General features: G+C 45.1%; 2 protein-coding genes across 5 annotated transcripts in view; one reads left to right on the forward strand and one right to left on the reverse strand.

Moving 5' to 3' along the window:
• Positions 1-10,553, forward strand: part of Pogz (pogo transposable element derived with ZNF domain) — a 41,475-nt gene extending 30,922 nt beyond the window's left edge. For all 4 annotated transcript variants that reach the window (XM_021648094.2, XM_021648096.2, XM_021648095.2 and 1 more), the window contains 10 exons: positions 457-611; positions 2,640-2,740; positions 3,201-3,347; positions 5,309-5,443; positions 5,554-5,723; positions 5,876-6,016; positions 6,577-6,633; positions 6,797-6,909; positions 7,347-7,371; positions 7,495-10,553. In XM_021648094.2, the coding sequence (XP_021503769.1) occupies positions 457-611; positions 2,640-2,740; positions 3,201-3,347; positions 5,309-5,443; positions 5,554-5,723; positions 5,876-6,016; positions 6,577-6,633; positions 6,797-6,909; positions 7,347-7,371; positions 7,495-9,166 (2,716 nt within the window). In that variant the 3' untranslated portion in view covers positions 9,167-10,553. The remainder of the gene's footprint in view (positions 1-456; positions 612-2,639; positions 2,741-3,200; positions 3,348-5,308; positions 5,444-5,553; positions 5,724-5,875; positions 6,017-6,576; positions 6,634-6,796; positions 6,910-7,346; positions 7,372-7,494) is intronic.
• A 2,462-nt stretch (positions 10,554-13,015) lies between these two features.
• Psmb4 (proteasome 20S subunit beta 4) lies at positions 13,016-15,949 on the reverse strand. The gene is made up of 7 exons (XM_021648084.2): positions 15,761-15,949; positions 15,448-15,654; positions 15,086-15,232; positions 14,732-14,813; positions 13,791-13,907; positions 13,300-13,388; positions 13,016-13,123 (listed from the first exon to the last, which is right to left on the reverse strand). Exons 1-7 carry the CDS (start codon positions 15,898-15,900, stop codon positions 13,111-13,113), a joined length of 795 nt encoding a protein of 264 aa, XP_021503759.1. The 5' UTR covers positions 15,901-15,949; the 3' UTR covers positions 13,016-13,110.
• Between the last annotated feature and the right edge of the window lie 1,364 nt (positions 15,950-17,313).

A 17,313-nucleotide genomic window follows, 5' to 3' on the forward strand; every position in this document is an offset into this window, starting at 1 on the left:
CACCCACATGTCAGCTTTCAACTGTCTGTAACTCCCAGATCTCACACCCTCACATATAAAATATATAGGCAAAACAGCTGTACATATAAAATAAAAATAAATAAGTTATTTTAAAAAGAAAGAACCTGTTATCTGGAGCTGGAGAGAGGGCTCAGAAGTTAAAAAGTGTGTTACAGAGGACCTGAGTTCAAGTCCCAGCCCCCCACATTAGGTGGTTCACAATTGTCTGTAACTCCAGCTCTGGCCTCCTATGAGTACATACCTACATACCCATATACCCAGGCACACATACATGCACAGAATTTGAAAAGAATCCATCTTTCTGGGCTCAGAAAAAGACTATTCCAAATAGAGGAAGTTGGAGGAGGGGAGCAAATAATGTTTGTTCATAACTATTCTATCTCTCAAAGACAGCTGATTTTGTTTTCTGTACTTTCTCTTCACACTGTGCTACAGATTCATGAACCATATGAAACACCACGTAGAACTTGATCAGCAAAATGGTGAGGTGGATGGTCATACTATCTGCCAGCACTGTTACCGCCAGTTCTCCACCCCCTTCCAACTCCAGTGCCACTTGGAAAATGTTCATAGTCCCTATGAATCTACTAGTAAGTTTGAAAACTCAAACTCTGGCGGAGGGGTGGGGTCTGCCTTTTCTTCACTAACTGACTGGCACGAGCAGAGAGCTCATTGTATGCAGGTGAATAGTGTTAAAGGAGTGCTTTCCCTGTTTTCTTTCCAGTCTGATTTTAAAGTACTTGCCATTAAGTTAGTGCTTTTAATGAAATAGGTAGTAAGCTAGAATGTTACAGTTACATATCTTACAAAATAGGAAGCCAATACTAAATTAGAATAATGAAGTCATTTGTTTAAAATATACATTTCTATTGAGTTTCTATTTTGAGATGTGAGCCGGTGTTCAGGATTTTATTCATTTATTCATTCATTCATGACTTTTAGGGACAGGGTTTCTCTGTGTAGCTCTGGCTGTTCTAGAACTACTCTGTAGACCAGGGTAGCCTTGAACTCAGAGATCTGCCTGCCTCTGTCTCCCAAGGGCTTTAATCCTAAGGATTAAAGGCATGTGCTGCCGCTGCCCTGATTCAGGATTTTAATTTTTTAGGAGTGTGTGTATCTATGTTTGTGTCTTGTGTCTACTTGCTCCTAGGCAGGGACCTACAGAGGCCAGAGCCATCAGATCTCCCTGGAGATGGAATTAGTTGTGAGTTGCCCAGTGTGGATGTTGGAAACTGAATTCCAGTTCTTTGCAAAAGCAGTAAACATTTTAACACTGAGCCATCTCTCCCTTCCTGTTCAGAATATTTCTAATGTCTTTTAAAAGATTGCCAGTTTTGTTGAAAATGCAAAAACTGTATTAAGTATAGGAGCTTACATAATTATAGTGTGTGAGATAAGACAGTACTAATGTTAAGTTTACAGACTTGTGCCTGTAATCCCAGCACTTAGAAGGCAGAGGTAAACAGTTCAAGCTAAGCCCTATCTCAAAACAACAAACATGCCTTATATGATAGCAGTTATGGGTAAGATAATTCCAAGAGGGAAAAAGATCTTGTGGCCAGGTTTCACAAAAATAATAGTTAACCTTTCAGAGTTTCAAATATAGGAAGGGCTCAGAAAGATTCAGGGGGTGGGCTGTTGTCTGATAAATCCTTAAAACTCTAAGTCTATATCGTCTATATTTGCAGAAACTTGAAAGACCAGTGAACAAAGAATAACATAATAAATATGGCCCCTTTTCTAGGCATACTTTATAATTCAAAATGTGAAGCACTTAAAAATTTTATCAAAAGTTTAGAATTATATCCTTTTAATCAAACTTGACTAATTGTCCAGTTTCAGAGTGTAATTATCTTGAGTCTGTCCATATGGAAGGGAAATGATACAGCAGACATAATGTCTGTTCAGCGGGACATAGTAATGCGCACCATTAGTTCCAGCACTTGGGAGGCAGAGGCAGAGCAATGTCTGAGTTCCAGGTTTATCTGTTGCACATAGTAGGTTCCGGGCCATATAGGGCTGTGTAGACAGACCCTGTCACAAAAACAAAAAAGCAAACAATCTCTTAGTGTTTGTCAGCCTTTTCAGAACAAATTCTTCTGATACATCATGGGTAGTCAGTAGATATTTATGAATTATCGAGAGTCTGTGTTCTTAGGTACAGGCATAAAGTCATGTAGAGTTTTAAAAAAAGATCCTTCAGTAACGAGGGATCCATGCTGTAGGCATTAGAAGCTGATAAGCAGTAGTAAGTTGTAAGGGTTTCAACCAAGTTCTTGCCCATTATAACAGGTGACAGTTCCTGGGTTACTGAATGAAGACAACAGTGGGTATTGAGTTAGAAAGAGGAGAGGTAGGAAATGGTAAAAGCAGAGTGTGATTTCAGGTTAGAAGTAGAGAGACTGAATGCAAATAATTCACAGTCTAGAATAGAGCTTTCTTTAAAAGCCTAAGTTAGAGACACAAGGACATTAGTGGTCGTCAGCAGCACATGTTAGCACAACTATTGTACATATGCGATTTGTTGGTAGGTGGAAGTGGAGATACAGGGTCAGAAAGGATCTTAGGGGCAATGATCTTATGTCCAGGTGCATGTCTCAATTCTTTTTCTTCTACAGCCAAGTGCAAGATCTGTGAGTGGGCCTTTGAGAGTGAGCCGCTGTTTCTTCAGCACATGAAGGACACTCATAAACCTGGAGAGATGCCTTATGTTTGTCAGGTATTATATTTTTCTCCAGAGCATTGTAGCCATTTTGTTTTCAAACTAATCGTAAAGAACCCACTAGTGGATGTTCCTAAATACCCACTATACACCTTCCATTTAAGTGCTCTCAAGAAATATGGAAAGAGCTCTAGCACAGTCCATGTAGTTAGGGCTTTCTAGAAGAGAACACCTAGACAGGGGACTCCTGTGCATACTGAGGGAGTCTGTCTCCTCAGCTTCCCTCCCAGGATAGAGGATGTTTTTATTGCTTAGAGTATATGGGTTGTTCTCAGACTCTGCTGTCCTTTACTGTTTCTGGCACAGCTAAACTTACCAACGACCTAGATCTCCATTACAAAACCAGAACAATAATACCTGTGCACTTAAGAATACTTCTCCCATGTCTTTGTTGTTACCTCTTTGTATGGCTCCAGTTGTTCACTCTTATTCTTATTTCCCTTCTTGCACAACTCAGGTGTGTCAGTATCGCTCCTCCCTCTACTCAGAGGTAGATGTCCATTTTCGGATGATCCATGAAGATACTCGGCATTTGCTCTGCCCGTATTGCCTAAAAGTCTTCAAAAATGGCAATGCATTCCAGCAGCACTACATGAGGCACCAGGTATCAGGCACCAAGCAATCCTTTGTTCTTACTTGAATATTTAGATAGTACTCTTAACCACTGAGCCATCTCTCCAGCACCCCAGCTGATTTTAGACTTTTTTTTTTTCTTTTAAGTGTATAGTCCTCCAGATGGGTCAAGAATAAGGCTTAGAGGTACTTGAAGTTTCTATCCACAAAACCACCATAGTCTTAGTAGGAATTTTGTTGCCAAGTATATTTAAAGAAGTGTTTTGAAGAAAAGGTGTGATGAGAATGGCCGAGGTGCCAGGAATGTTTAGCTAGAAAGAAACCAGAGACAGACCCTTTATTGAACAACCACTAAGAGCTTGTAGGGATCTAGGAGAAACAAAGGACTTGAGAAAGTTGAGAAAGTAAATGGAGACAACCTAAGAAGTTCACTTACACAGAGGAGGACAGATGGCAAGTCACAGTTGATCCAGGGCAAGGAGGCGGGGGGAGGGGCTTCTGGTTTTGTTGTATTTTGTTTACAATATGGAATAGACATAACCTTGTTTTAAAATACTACAGAAAGACTAGTATGGTGGTTTACACCAGTAATCGCAGCACTCAGGACTGAGGCAGTAGAATTGCCATTTATTTGAGGCTTGCCTGGACTGCTGAATAAGTTCCAGGCTAGCCTGAGCTACACAGTCTTTAAAAAAGCAAACAAACAAATAAAAACATACTACAAGAAAGAACCTCCTAGAGGAGAGTGAAGGTTTGTAAGAGAAATAAGGAAGGAGAACATCATGAGTGCTGTGTGTTCCACGTTCACGTGGCCACACATTCACTTTCAGCAAGTGCCTCCTTCACTCATACTTCTCTTCTATGTGGAAACCAAACTGTAACAGCCTATGGTCTCAAAAACATCTGCATATATCGATAGATTAAGATCCCCCATTCCACCTCCTAAAAAAGGGATAAAAAGCAACAGTACAGATAGGAGTACTATCTTTTGATTGTGACCTTTAAAGGAGTGTGTGGCTGGAGAGTGTCTTGTAATAGGATGCTTGCTTAGCATAAAGAGGGCCTCGGCTTCTTGCTTGTATCCCTAACAGCATCAGAAAAAAAGAAACAAAAAATAAGCTTTGCTGTGTGGCTGTGCATATGCATGGTTAGTGAAAAGAGGCCAGAGAATCTGTTAGAGTGAGCGTTTAAGACAAACCAGAATTTAAGACAAATTAGAATTCTGAGTTCCTTTGTTGTTTCCTTGACATCTTAACCATGTCTATTTCTCTGTCTTAAAAATCGAAAAGAAGCTGGGTGATAGTGGTGCACACCTATAATCCCAGCACTCAGGAGGCAGAGGCAGGGAAATCTGAGTTTGAGGCCAGCCTGGTATGCATCCAGGAATAGGTAGTACTGTCTGCAGTACTGAGATGATAGGGGCAAGCAAGCTTGTGTCATTGGTCCAAGTGCTCCACTTGGTGACTGAGGACCTGTGCATCCTGGCCTTCACTTTCTAGGGCTGGGAGATGATGGTTCTCAATGATAAATGGTTCTTTTCTTATTCTCTTGCTAAATACTGAACAGGGGCCCTAGAGAGATGGCTCAGAGGTTAAGAACACTGACTGTTCTTCCAAAGGTCCTGAGTTCAATTCTCAGCAACCACATGGTTGGTCATAACCATCTATAGTGAGATCTGGTGCCCTCTTCTGGTGCACAGGCACACATGCAGGCAGAATGCTGTATAAATAATAATTTAAAAAAACAAACAAACAAAAAACCCACAGCTAAACAGAAGCCAGGCCGTGGCAGAGGCAGGTGGATCTCTGAGTTTGAGGCCAGTCTACCTGTTTTACAAAGTGAGTCCAGCACAGCCACATAGGAAATGCTATCTTGAAAACCAAAAAAACAAGAAAAAACTTAACAGAAAGAAGGAAAGAATGATGTTGACATTGATTCACTAGGAACCTTTAAGGGACTTTTGTCTGTTTTGTTTGTTTTTCTCCACTTCAGAAGAGAAATGTTTATCACTGCAACAAATGCCGGCTACAGTTTCTCTTTGCCAAGGACAAAATTGAACACAAACTTCAGCATCATAAAACCTTCCGTAAACCTAAGCAACTGGAAGGCTTGAAACCAGGCACCAAGGTAAAGAGCCGTCAGAGCTGCTTTCACAGACCCAGGGAGGCCAAGAGTAGAGATGGCAGAACCCTGAGGTTACTGTGAGTGTTATCTAATTGTTCTTCCTTGATCTTCAGGTGACAATCCGGGCTTCCCGGGGACAGCCACGAACTGTTCCTGTGTCTTCAAATGATACACCTTGTAGCGCCTTGCAAGAGGCAGCGCCGCTGAGCTCCACAGACCCCCTGCCTGTCCTCCTTTATCCTCCTGTTCAACGCAGCATCCAGAAGAGAGCTGTTAGGAAAATGTCAGTGCCTTATTCCTAATGCTAGTCGGGTGGGGACTGTCTGTGTAGGGTATTTCCTAAAAGCCTAGGGAGTTAGATACAATCTTTGTCAGTGGTCAGAATCCTATGATTTGACGATACCTGAGACAGTAATGGAATTTTGTTTTTGACAGGAGCGTCATGGGCCGGCAGACCTGTCTGGAGTGCAGCTTTGAGATCCCAGATTTCCCCAATCATTTCCCTACCTATGTGCATTGTTCTCTGTGTCGCTACAGCACCTGCTGCTCTCGAGCCTATGCCAATCACATGATCAAGTAAGTCACGATCAAACAGGACCTGTGCATCCTGGTCTTCACTTTCTAGTTTAGAGTCCAAAACTCAGTTCATTACCTCCCATTTGTTTTGTTTGTTTCTTCAACTTTTAAAGCTGTTTGTCCATCTCTTCTCAGAAGGTAAAAGAGCAAACCTGTATTCATTTGGTTTTGTTAGTCTGTGCTCCAAATCACCCCCTAGGGTCTTGCTACTGGCAAGTGTAGTCCAAGCATTGGTTGGGAGCTTTTTAGAAATGCTGTTTGTTTTTAATTCTTCTCTTATATTACATCCCAGTCGACCACAGTTTCATCTCCCTCCGCTTCCTCCAGTCTCCCTTGCCACCTTAGCCTCCCCTCAGAAAAAAGCAGGCCTCCAGGGGACATATCTTAGCCCCATTCTAGACCTGAATTAAAACATGGATTGTAATTGATCTTCAGGTTATTTAGTGTTTATATTAAAGTTTGAGAAGCCTGATTGTCAAACTGGTTTGGATTGAGAAGGCATTTCTTTTGTTGGGACATTGTCATGGCTGGTAACTCTGTGCTTCTTGTGTCTTTTTTAGCAATCATGTTCCACGGAAGAGCCCCAAGTACTTGGCTTTGTTTAAAAATTCTGTAAGGTAATAAACTACTTCTTGGTGCTTTGTAGTTAATAGCACATCTTTTCTTTTGTGGAGTGGTCATGTGAATACTCCCTTTAGTGAGCCTCAAAGTTTAACTGTATTCAGTGTTACTGCCAAATGTATCTAATCTGCTCCTCCTCCCCTTCTCCACCCCTCCCAGTGGAATCAAGTTGGCCTGCACTTCGTGTACCTTTGCTACCTCTGTGGGAGATGCCATGGCCAAGCACTTAGTGTTCAACCCCTCTCACAGATCTAGCAGCATCTTACCACGGGGTAAGTGGGGAAAACTGGGTTTGGGGGAAAGATACCATACTATGTAAGCCAGGAGCATCTTTCTCTGGCCTCACTCATTGACTATTTAAATACACAGTACACCAGACTGTAAACATTCTAGGCTTGGGCAGTGGTGGCGCATGCCTTTAATCCCAGCAGAGGTAGGCGAATCTCTGTGAATTCAAGGACAGCCTGGTCTACAGAGCAGAGTTCCAGGACAGCCATGGCTACATAGAGAAACCCTGTCTAAAAAAAAAAAAAAACAACAAAAACAAAAAACAAACATTCTAAGCTGGGAAGGCTGGGAAGGCTGGCCCCATAAGAGCCTATCAGTGGGTAGCATGCTGAAATCTCAAGATATGTCTATGGAATGCTTTTTGTTTTTTTTCTCAATGAACTAACCTCCCCTCCCCCCTTTTTTAATCTTATTTTTCTAGGGCTCAATTGGATGTCTCACTCAAGGTAACACTCATCTCATGATTTAACGTATGCTTTGCACAATGTTTGCTCTTACTAATACTATTATTTAAATTCCAAAGATTAAGTGATGCTTCTGCTCTCTGCTCCCCGTCTTGACTCCTTTAGGCCTGGCCAGACGCCTGAACGAGTGTCCGACCTGAACGTGAAGAATATGTATCTTCCACCTCCCCTCCTCCCTAACAAAGCTGCCACTGTGAAACCTGTAGGAGCCACCCCCGCAGAGCCTCCAGAGCTTGCCGTGCCCACGGTCCAGGCACTTCCATCACCAGCCTCAACTACAACCCCACCAGCAACCCCAACTCACCCTCAGCCCTCAGCCCTGCCACCCTTGGGAGCAGAGGAAGCTGAATGTCTGAATGTTGATGAACAGGATGAGGGAAGCCCTGTCACTCAGGAACCTGAACCCGCATCTGGTGGCGGAGGTGGCAGTGGGGTTGGCAAGAAAGAGCAGCTGTCCGTGAAGAAGCTTCGGGTAGTACTGTTTGCCCTGTGCTGCAACACGGAACAGGCAGCTGAACACTTTCGAAACCCCCAGCGTCGGATCCGTCGTTGGCTTCGACGCTTCCAGGCCTCTCAGGGAGAGAATTTAGAAGGCAAGTATCTCAGCTTTGAGGCCGAAGAGAAACTGGCTGAGTGGGTGCTGGTCCAGCGAGAGCAGCAGCTGCCAGTAAACGAGGAGACCTTGTTTCAGAAGGCCACCAAAATCGGACGCTCTTTGGAAGGGGGATTTAAGATCTCCTATGAGTGGGCTGTGCGTTTCATGCTGCGGCACCACCTTACTCCCCACGCCCGACGAGCTGTAGCCCACACGTTACCGAAGGATGTAGCAGAAAATGCAGAACTCTTCATTGAGTTTGTGCAGCGGCAGATTCACAATCAGGACTTACCTTTGTCTATGATTGTGGCTATTGACGAGATCTCCTTGTTCTTGGACACAGAGGTACTGAGCAGTGATGACCGGAAGGAGAATGCTCTGCAGACAGTGGGCACAGGGGAGCCTTGGTGTGATGTAGTGCTGGCCATCCTGGCAGATGGCACTGTCCTGCCCACCCTGGTTTTGTACCGAGGACAAGTGAATCGGCCTGCTAATGTGCCAGACTCTATATTGCTAGAGGCCAAAGAGAGTGGCTACAGTGACGATGAGATCATGGAACTTTGGTCAACCCTTGTGTGGAAGAAGCACACAGCTTGTCAGCACAGCAAAGGCATGCTGGTGATGGACTGTCATCGCACCCACTTGTCAGAAGAGGTACTGGCCCTGCTTAGTGCCTCTAGCACCTTGCCTGCAGTGGTCCCTGCAGGCTGTAGCTCCAAAATCCAGCCATTAGATGTATGCATCAAACGAACTGTTAAGAACTTCCTGCATAAAAAGTGGAAGGAACAGGCTCGGGAAATGGCAGATGCTGCTTGTGATTCTGATGTCCTGCTTCAGCTGGTACTGGTCTGGCTGAGTGAGGTGCTGGGTGTCATTAGGGACTCCCCAGAGCTAGTTCAGCGGTCCTTCCTTGTGGCTAGTGTTCTGCCAGGTCCTGATGGCAACATTAACTCACCTACACGCAACGCTGACATGCAGGAGGAGCTCATTGCCTCCCTGGAGGAGCAGCTGAAGCTGAGTGGAGAACAGTCTGAGGAGCCCTCAGCTTCCATTCTCCGACCCAGATCATCTCCTGAAGAGACAGTTGAACCTGAAAGTCTTCACCAGCTCTTTGAGGGGGAAAGTGAAACGGAATCTTTCTATGGCTTTGAGGAAGCTGACCTAGAGCTGATGGAGATTTAGGTGCTAGGGTTATGAGAGCATATGGAGTCGGGTAGGAAGGTTGAGGGAGGGTAGAGGGATTTAGAGAAAGGGGGGTACCAGTGGGGTACTTGGTTTATATTTTTAATTTTATGCCACCACTCCCCTGACATTGACTGGCACTTCCTGTGAATTTGTGGGTTATTAGTGCGGTGGTGACCACTCTGAGCCGAGGTGGCCATTGTGTGCTCACTTCTGCTGAAAACAGATTTCTGTGACCTTCTTTAATTTAAATCACTGTGTTTGCTATTTTTCTGACAAAATCTAGGAAAACAATCCTTTGTGTTTTGTTTCCCCTTTTACCTCAATTGTATCATAGTATTTCTGGGTTTTGTTGTACTGTGTGGCCAATGTCTTTGGGCATGATACTATCTAATCATTGTTAATGTGAGAACTTTTCTGCAGATGGGAAAGAAAAATATGTAGCTCACAAACTGGTTTATCACTTATGTGGATAATTTTTTTCATTGTGGTCTTAACACTTTTATATAAAAATGAAAATGAAAAAGAATCCCACTGAACTCTTTCCTTTTCCTCCCTTCCCCTCCTTCTCCAGAGGTGTTGGTTTCTACAGCAACTCTAGATATAAAATTGTGGCTTTAAAAAAATGCATGAACCACCCTGATAAATCCGGAATAGATTTTTCGTTCCTCACCACTCTCCTCCAAAACACAACAGAAACAATTTTTTGTTCTGTGACCTTTGACCCCTTTTCTGATTTTCACAATCCTTTACTTGGGAGACAATGGCACACATTTGTCCCCTAGCAAGTAAGAGGCACTGAGTGAGGTGATCACTGTTGAGTGGAAGTCATTCCTAGCCTGTCTTCATCAGCAAGCCCCCATCGTAGTTCCTGCTCTGTTGAGCTTGGACCTGCCAGGCAGCATGTCCTGACGGCGCACCTGCTCGGCACAGGTACTAACTGGCGTGTTAACTGTTGAACTACAAAGAACGCTTGAACTTGTGCTTACATGTGGCTTTCCCGTTTCTCTCAATGTTTAGAGAGGAAACTGATGCGAAAGAAAGAAGCATAGAGGTGTGCACAGAGAAAGACATGAATATTTATTTTTCACTGCCAACTACAAGGAAAAGTTTTCTACAATTTGCATGGTTTTTTTGTTTTTGTTTTTGTTTTTTTAAGAAAATGCTGTCCTCGTGGTGATAAACCAAAATGTACTGTACCGCAGAGGGAAAGAACAGAAAACCAAGTCTACCTTTCTCCCAGCCACACCCTTCTGTCCATCCTGAGCTTTCAGCAATGTTCCCTCCTGTGAACCAAGGAGGAACCTGCACACGCTTGTAAGTGGTTCATCTTCAAAATGTACATAAGTGGAACATTAAATAAAATGAGAGGAAATGGATTTATAAACTTTTTTCTATGTGTCCCTGTTTAATAGGCTTTAATAGACTGGGAGATGTTCAAGATGTGATGACCTGGCGGTACAGGTGTAGAATTTGTTACCACTCATCACTCCTCGAAGTTTTTTTAACTCCCAGCATACTGTAACATAGTGACCAGGACTGGTCCCAGGGGTTTGGTCAGCTCTGAAGCCATGGCATTGGAGGTCTGAACTGAGAATCCACCTGGCTTCTGTTCCCCAGCTTTTTGCTCATTGCCATTTTTTTTTGACAGACTGCACTTGAGAGCCAACCTCCTGCCTTTGAGAAAGCTGGAGAACTGTGGTCACCTCAGTCTACAACCCAACCCTTCTGGTCGTCTCTGTAGCAGCCACAGCCTTAGCAGAGCTGGGTTCCTGGCCTCTGCACACTGACTTTGGATGCGTAATTTTTATTTTTTTACAATCATGGTACAGTGGATTTGGCAAGCAAGGTGTCTTTGTCGACTCTGCCTGCATGGCTTAGTAGTAGAGGGAAGGTTTTTGTGTTTTTTTTTTTTTTAATAATTCAGTTTAATCAATAAACGTATTTATTGACAACTTTCTGTGTTGAGGTCAAGTATGTCAAAAGTTCCCACTTGAAAGCTCAAGATTTTTCTTGTGTGTATTTGTCTGCAGCTATCTGCCATTCTGCCATTCTAGAAAGGGTCTGGAGAGCATCATGCCGGAGAACTACAATTTTCCATTTTTAAAGACCAAGGTTTAGTCAGGCAGTGGTGGCGCACACCTTTAATCCCCGCAGTCAGGAGGCAGAGGCAAGCAGATCTTTCTGAGTTCCAGGACACCCAAAGCTATACAGAAATCCTGTCTCACAAAACAAAACAAAAAACAACAAACCAAATTATTACCACCCCAGGGAGGGGATACGGCTCATTTTATTGTGTTTAGCATAGGCGCCACATGCTGTTAAGAGATCAGGACAACTCAAAGTCTCCTACCAACTTGTGGGGTCTGGGGATTAAACTCTGGTCTTCAGCTATGTCCTAGGAGTTTGTGTGTGTATTCACGTGTGAATGCTGGCACAAGTGGGGAGTCCTAGTGACAACTTTGGGTGCCAGTCCTTGCTCTCTAGCCTGAGATAGGCTGTTTTTGTTTCCTATGCCAGGCTACCTGGCCCTCAAACGTACAGAGCATTTCCTGCCTCTGCCTCCCCTCCGCCTCCCTGTAGAGGACCTGGAATACAAATACTTGAGCTACTTTATCTAACTTTACCATGGGTTCTGGGGACTCAAGTTCACGTCTTCACACTTAAACTGCAAGTGTTCTAGAAACTGAGCCATTTTCCCAGCCCCATTTAGGAAGTTTTCTTAATGATTTTATTTATGTGTATGTGTAGGTGTGTACGTGAGTACAGGTGCTCATGGGGGCCAGTCACCAGATGTCCTCTGTAGCTGGGATTAAGAGGCAGTTGGGATTCCCACCTGGGGTGCTGGGAATCAAAAATCCTCTGCAAGGTACCTGTTCTTAGATGCTGAGTTATCTCTCTAGCCCCACCCCCTTCAGCGTTTGTAATGAACACAAATGCTTCTTCAAAGAACCAGGTACTAGGATTACAGACAATAAACCTTGTTTGTGCTTATTGTCGCTTGAATATGCGGCTACATGTGGAGACTTCGGGGCTGAGCACCTTACACACAGTAGCTCTGCTACATACCTTATGAAATTGTATTTAACAAGTCAGGTTTGCAGCCATCATTAACACCCTTCAAAAACAAAAATTCTTTTTAGAATTTAGTGAATGGGAGAAAATAAAGAGAATATGTAAGCTAGTTAATTGTGTTAGCAAAATAAACTTGATAGAAGCTCATTCTAGGGCAGTTACAAATTAGTACTGTCTGGGGTCTTCTGGGTCATGTAGAGAATCCCATACCTGCTAAAATTGTAAATGCCCCATCACCACCTAATAATCCCAAGGCCGAGGCACAAAGACTGTTGAGTTTGAGGCCAGCCTCAGATACAGTGAGGCGGCTATGGAACACGGCTCGGGCAAGTGCTTGCAATGCAAGTACTAAGACCTGACTTCAACCTTCAACACCCCTGTGCTGCGGCTTGCACACTTAGAATTCAAGCACTAGAGTAGTGGACAGGCTCCCCAGGGTCTGACGGCTGGCTAGCCTAGCTGAATTGGTAGGTTTGGGTTCATAAAAATTATGTCAAAAAAAATTAAGATGTTTGAGGAAGCCTTGTGACATCAAACTCTGGAGATGCACACAAAGAAGGAAATGGTTCTCTGTCCAGGGAAGGAAACAGCACAGAGGTAGCACACAGCAGTACTTGGAAGTTGAGCTCTTGGTGTGACCCCATTAAAATAAAAACACTGGTAGCACAGGCTTTTAACTCCAGCATTTGGGAGGCAGGGACAGGAAGATTTCTGTTGCCAGGCAAGCCAGGGCTACATAGTAAAATCCGGTTTCAAAAACAAAAAACAAAAATCAACACATCAAAGGATTGATTTATTTTACAAAAGTCTTTGAGCCAAGTTCAGGTTTAGGAAGGTACAGCTTCAACTCTGGACAGTTCATCTGGATTTCATTCAAAGCCACTAAAAAGACAAACATTTTAGGAAAAAAAAAATGAAGTACAAAGGCATCAGCTTCTGAAGGAGCTGCCCCTCCAAAACCACCCACCTGGCGAATTTCTGGTTGAGCACCCCAGAAAGAAGGACAGCTCTGTGAAAGCCAAGAGCTTCCTTTTTTTTTTCTTTTTTTTAACAATTACCTGATCATGTGGGCAATATCCCAGTTAGTCTCTGCTGAGAGTGGTCCTTCTATCTCCACACCTTTTTCAGTTACAGTGGCAATTTGAAACTGAAAGAAAACAAAACATGCAATGAAAATAACCAGTCTGAACAAAGGTCCAACAGAGGGTTATGCCCTCATTTGAAAACAAAAGTAACAGACAACAGGTCCCAGAATTTGCACTTTTGTTTTTTTTTTTTTGAGACAGGGTTTCTCTGTAGAGCCCTGGCTGTCCTGGAACTCACTCCATAGACCAGGCTGGCTTCAGAGATCTGCCTGCCTCTGCCTCCCAAGTGCTGGGAATAAAGACATGTGCGACCACCACCTGGCTATACTTTAGTTTTTAAGACAGGGTATCACTATGTCTGGCCTCAAACCCAGTCTACCCACCTCTGCTTTTCAAGTGCTGAGATTAAAGGTATTGCCACTGTGTCTGGCTCCACAACTTGCACATTTCAGTCCATCTCTTACCCGGTTATAAGAACGAGCATCTCGGTAGTACAGCACTCGCATGCAGCGTTCTATGAGCTCCCGGGCCTCAGTTTGACTCAGCACTGGTTGCTTCTCCAGAACGTCTCGAAGCAGAGGCTACAGAGGTGTGCAAAACATTGGAGAAATTAAACACTGGCTTAACAGCAGGTAACCTGCTCCAACCCATGTAAACAAACACCAAAGTGACAGGCTTTTACAGATTACCTCAAAGGAATCCGGTGTTTTGTTTTTTAAAAGATTTATTATGTATACAGTGTTCTACCTTTATGTATACCTGCACACCAGATCTCATTGTAGATGGTAGTGAGCCACCATGTGGTTGCTGGGAACTGAACTCAGGACCTTCGGGAAGAGCAATAGGTGCTCTTATCCTCTCATCTCCAGCCTGGGGGCTGGCTTTTTTTTTTTTTTTGGTATGACATTTACTTATTTTGTATGTGTGTGCATATGCATACAGAAATGGGAAAACAGTTTTCAGGAGTTGGCTGTCTCTTTCCCCCACGGGCTGCTGGTGTCAGCCTTGACAGCAAGTTACCTTTACCCAGGGAGCTTCCCCCTCCCCCAAACACACATACTCTTTTTCTGAGATGGAGGCTTGCTGTATCGTGGAAGCTGGTCTGGAAACACGGTTCTGGCCTCAGCCCCTTGTGCACTAGGACTACAGATGTGTAGGTGTGTACCACCATGCCCAGCTAAGACACTCTTAAGGGCAAGTCCCAGGCCTCCACTCTGCAACAAGCTTATTCTTCCCATGGCCACATTTTGATAGAAGGTAATGTAAACATTTTCCTTATACAAACAAAACCAGCTGCCCAACATCAGGAGCCCAGCCTGTCTCTTAGAAGAATTCCAGGGGAAACAGAGTAACAAGATTAGCTTCTCATTTCTGTTTTTTCCCCATTGCTAGGCCCACTACCTACCTGAGCCAGGTATGCGCCATAACCAGTGGCTAGTGAAGGGGCTTCATAAGCGACACCAAGCATGTCCACATAACCAAGGAAGCTAGAGGGGCAAACACATCAAAGAACTCACTTAATCTTCTATTTCTGAAGAATGGGACCACAAGGTTTGAATTAAAAGATGGGAATACGCTGGGATCAGAGAGTCTGGAGGTGGGGGAAGCAGGATGGCTCAGTGAGTGAAGGCACTTGCCACCATCCCTGATGACCCAAGTCAAATCCCTCAAATCCACGCGGTAGAAGAGTCTGACTTTAAAGACTTGGAGAGACACTTTGTAGGTGCTAAGTTAGCAGGTCAAAGACGTTAGCAAATACCTTTCTCCATCTGCATAGCCTCCGATGACCATGGTGTTCCACAGCGGGTTCATCTTGGAGCGGCGGCTGTACATGGCCCTTGTCAACCATGAGTGAATGGCTCTAGGGCTATAGCTGTGTCCATCTCCCAACAGCTCCTCATCAATCCTTAAATGCAAATTAGTTGAGAAGGCAATGAAGGGGTCTGGTTCCCCATCCGCCCGTGATCTACGTGTAACCTCCAGCCTCCCCAGTGCCCACCAAGTATTCCAAAACATTTCTCACGTTTGGCTCTCATCAATTCCCCAAAGCCTCAGGTCCCTCCATTCCACCTACGGGAATTAACACCGGGGGGCTGTCCGCTCCGCTGGTTGGCGACTTACACCATCTGGCCGAGAACTTGCTTCAAATACTGGAAATCAGCGTAGTCCCCTGAAGCACCCAGCATAGTGCTGTCGTTGACTCGCATAATACGCGAGATGTTGCGGAAACGAGCCAGGGAGCCGTAGGAGCCCAGCATGTCTGCAGCAATCACCACGCCGCCGTCGAACTTCACCCCGAGCACGGACGTCCCAGTCACCATGGGGTTCCTGAAAGTGAAAAGGGTCTCTGAGCGCCGCGGCCCGGCCCGGGTGCTACCGCCCGCGCGCCGCAGCCCCCACGTCCCAGTCCCTGCGCGGGTAAAGCGCAACTCACTGCGTCCGAGTGATTGGAGCCTCGCAGAGCGCGGACGCCGGGTCCACGAGGGCGCTGTGCGTGGACGGGACGCGGTAAAACTGTCCCGGAGCCGGACCCCCGGCCCAGTGGCCAGCCCGCGACTCCCAAAGCGCTGCCATCTTAGTCACCGCAGCCGAAGAAATGAAAGCACTGCGTCACCGGAAGCGGAAGTGGTTCTTTTCGGCTACGCCTCTCTTTTTCCTGCCAATCACGTCCAGCCGCCAGGACTTCCGGGTACCGTGCTAATGAAGTGGCCTGAGGAATCCTGGTCCAGAGTAATGGCTGGGACTGACAGAAATACATAGCTTCTCATCCCTGTGTACCACTGCAGTAGCTGTTAGGATTGTGCTGCAGAGTTCCAAGGCGGGTTCATAAATCACGCCACGAAACTGGTTCCACGTGAAAGGTTTTATTAGGGGAAGGGGGGGTTACAGAGACCGCCTCTGGTCAAGGTGGGGGAGAGAGATAGAGACAGAGGCAGAGAGGCGAGTCCTCTTAGAAGCCCATGCTGGTGGCCTCACAGATGCCTGATGACCCGTTTGTCAGGTACCTTGGGGGCTGGCTATGGAGATGCCTGATTACGGATCCCAACAGTAGGGATGACTAGATCTGAGCATCTGACAATTCAGGAGGAACAGGCCACGTGGGACAAGCAACAAAGCCGGTTGTCATGCTCTGTTTGGATCAGTATCCCAAACTCCGTTTGAAGAATCACTGAACCCAAGCTCTGTTACAGCTTTACATCTCAAAGCAGGTCCTTGTAACAGACATTATCAACCCATTTTATAGATAAGAAGCCTAGGCTTGAACTACAGTGATTTACCTCGTTACAGTCAGTAAAACGCAGAAAAGATACAAACCAAGCAGGAGAGATGGCTTAAGTTAAGAGCACCCTGGTTCAAATCTCAGCACCCACGTGATAGCCCACAACCATTTGTAATTCCAGTTCCAAATAATCCAATACCCCCTTTGGCCTCGAGGGCACCAGGCACTTACGTGGTGAATAATGAAAGGGTGGGGGTCGCTCATTCCAGGAACCTAGCACTCAGGGCTGGGGCTGGATTGCTTCCAGTACTACATTCTGGGTCCAGGTCAACCTGGACAACTGAGAGACCCTGTTCTGGGGTGGGGGAGTGCTTCGTGGGCGAAGAAGTTAGTCACCGGGTCCCACCTTGGAAGAATGAAACCAGCTCCTGAAGTTTGTCCTCTGACCTTCGTGTTCACCTTGAATTCATACACATGCAATAATAGTGAATAAAGCAAAAGCAATGAGTTTCTTGTTGTTTTTCTTTCCTTTTTCTTCTTCTCTTCCTCGTCTCTTATTCTTCTCTTCCTTATTTCTTCTTCCTTCTTCCTTCTTCTCCTCTTTCTCCTTCTTCTCCTCCTCCTTCTCTTTCTTTTCTTCTTTTCTTTCTGAGGCAGGGTTTCTCTGTGTAGCCTTGCCTATCCTGGACTCGCTTTGTAGATCAGACTGTCCTCAAACTCAGAGATCCACCTGCCTCTGCCTCCCTGAATGCTGAGATTAAATGCAT

The sequence above is a fragment of the Meriones unguiculatus genome, chromosome 10 (genome assembly GCF_030254825.1).
Source record: "Meriones unguiculatus strain TT.TT164.6M chromosome 10, Bangor_MerUng_6.1, whole genome shotgun sequence".
Taxonomy (NCBI): Eukaryota; Metazoa; Chordata; class Mammalia; order Rodentia; family Muridae; genus Meriones; species Meriones unguiculatus.

Bases quoted from the DNA above. Each gene is read 5' to 3' on its own strand.
- Psmb4 (XM_021648084.2), bottom strand. From the start codon at position 15,900: ATGGCAGCGCTTTGGGAGTCGCGGGCTGGCCACTGGGCCGGGGGTCCG. The intron at 15,655-15,760 runs GTGAGTTGCGCT...TTTCACTTTCAG, and splicing joins GCTCCAATCACTCGGACGCA to GAACCCCATGGTGACTGGGA. The intron at 15,233-15,447 runs GTAAGTCGCCAA...TTTGCATTTAAG, and splicing joins CAAGTTCTCGGCCAGATGGT to GATTGATGAGGAGCTGTTGG.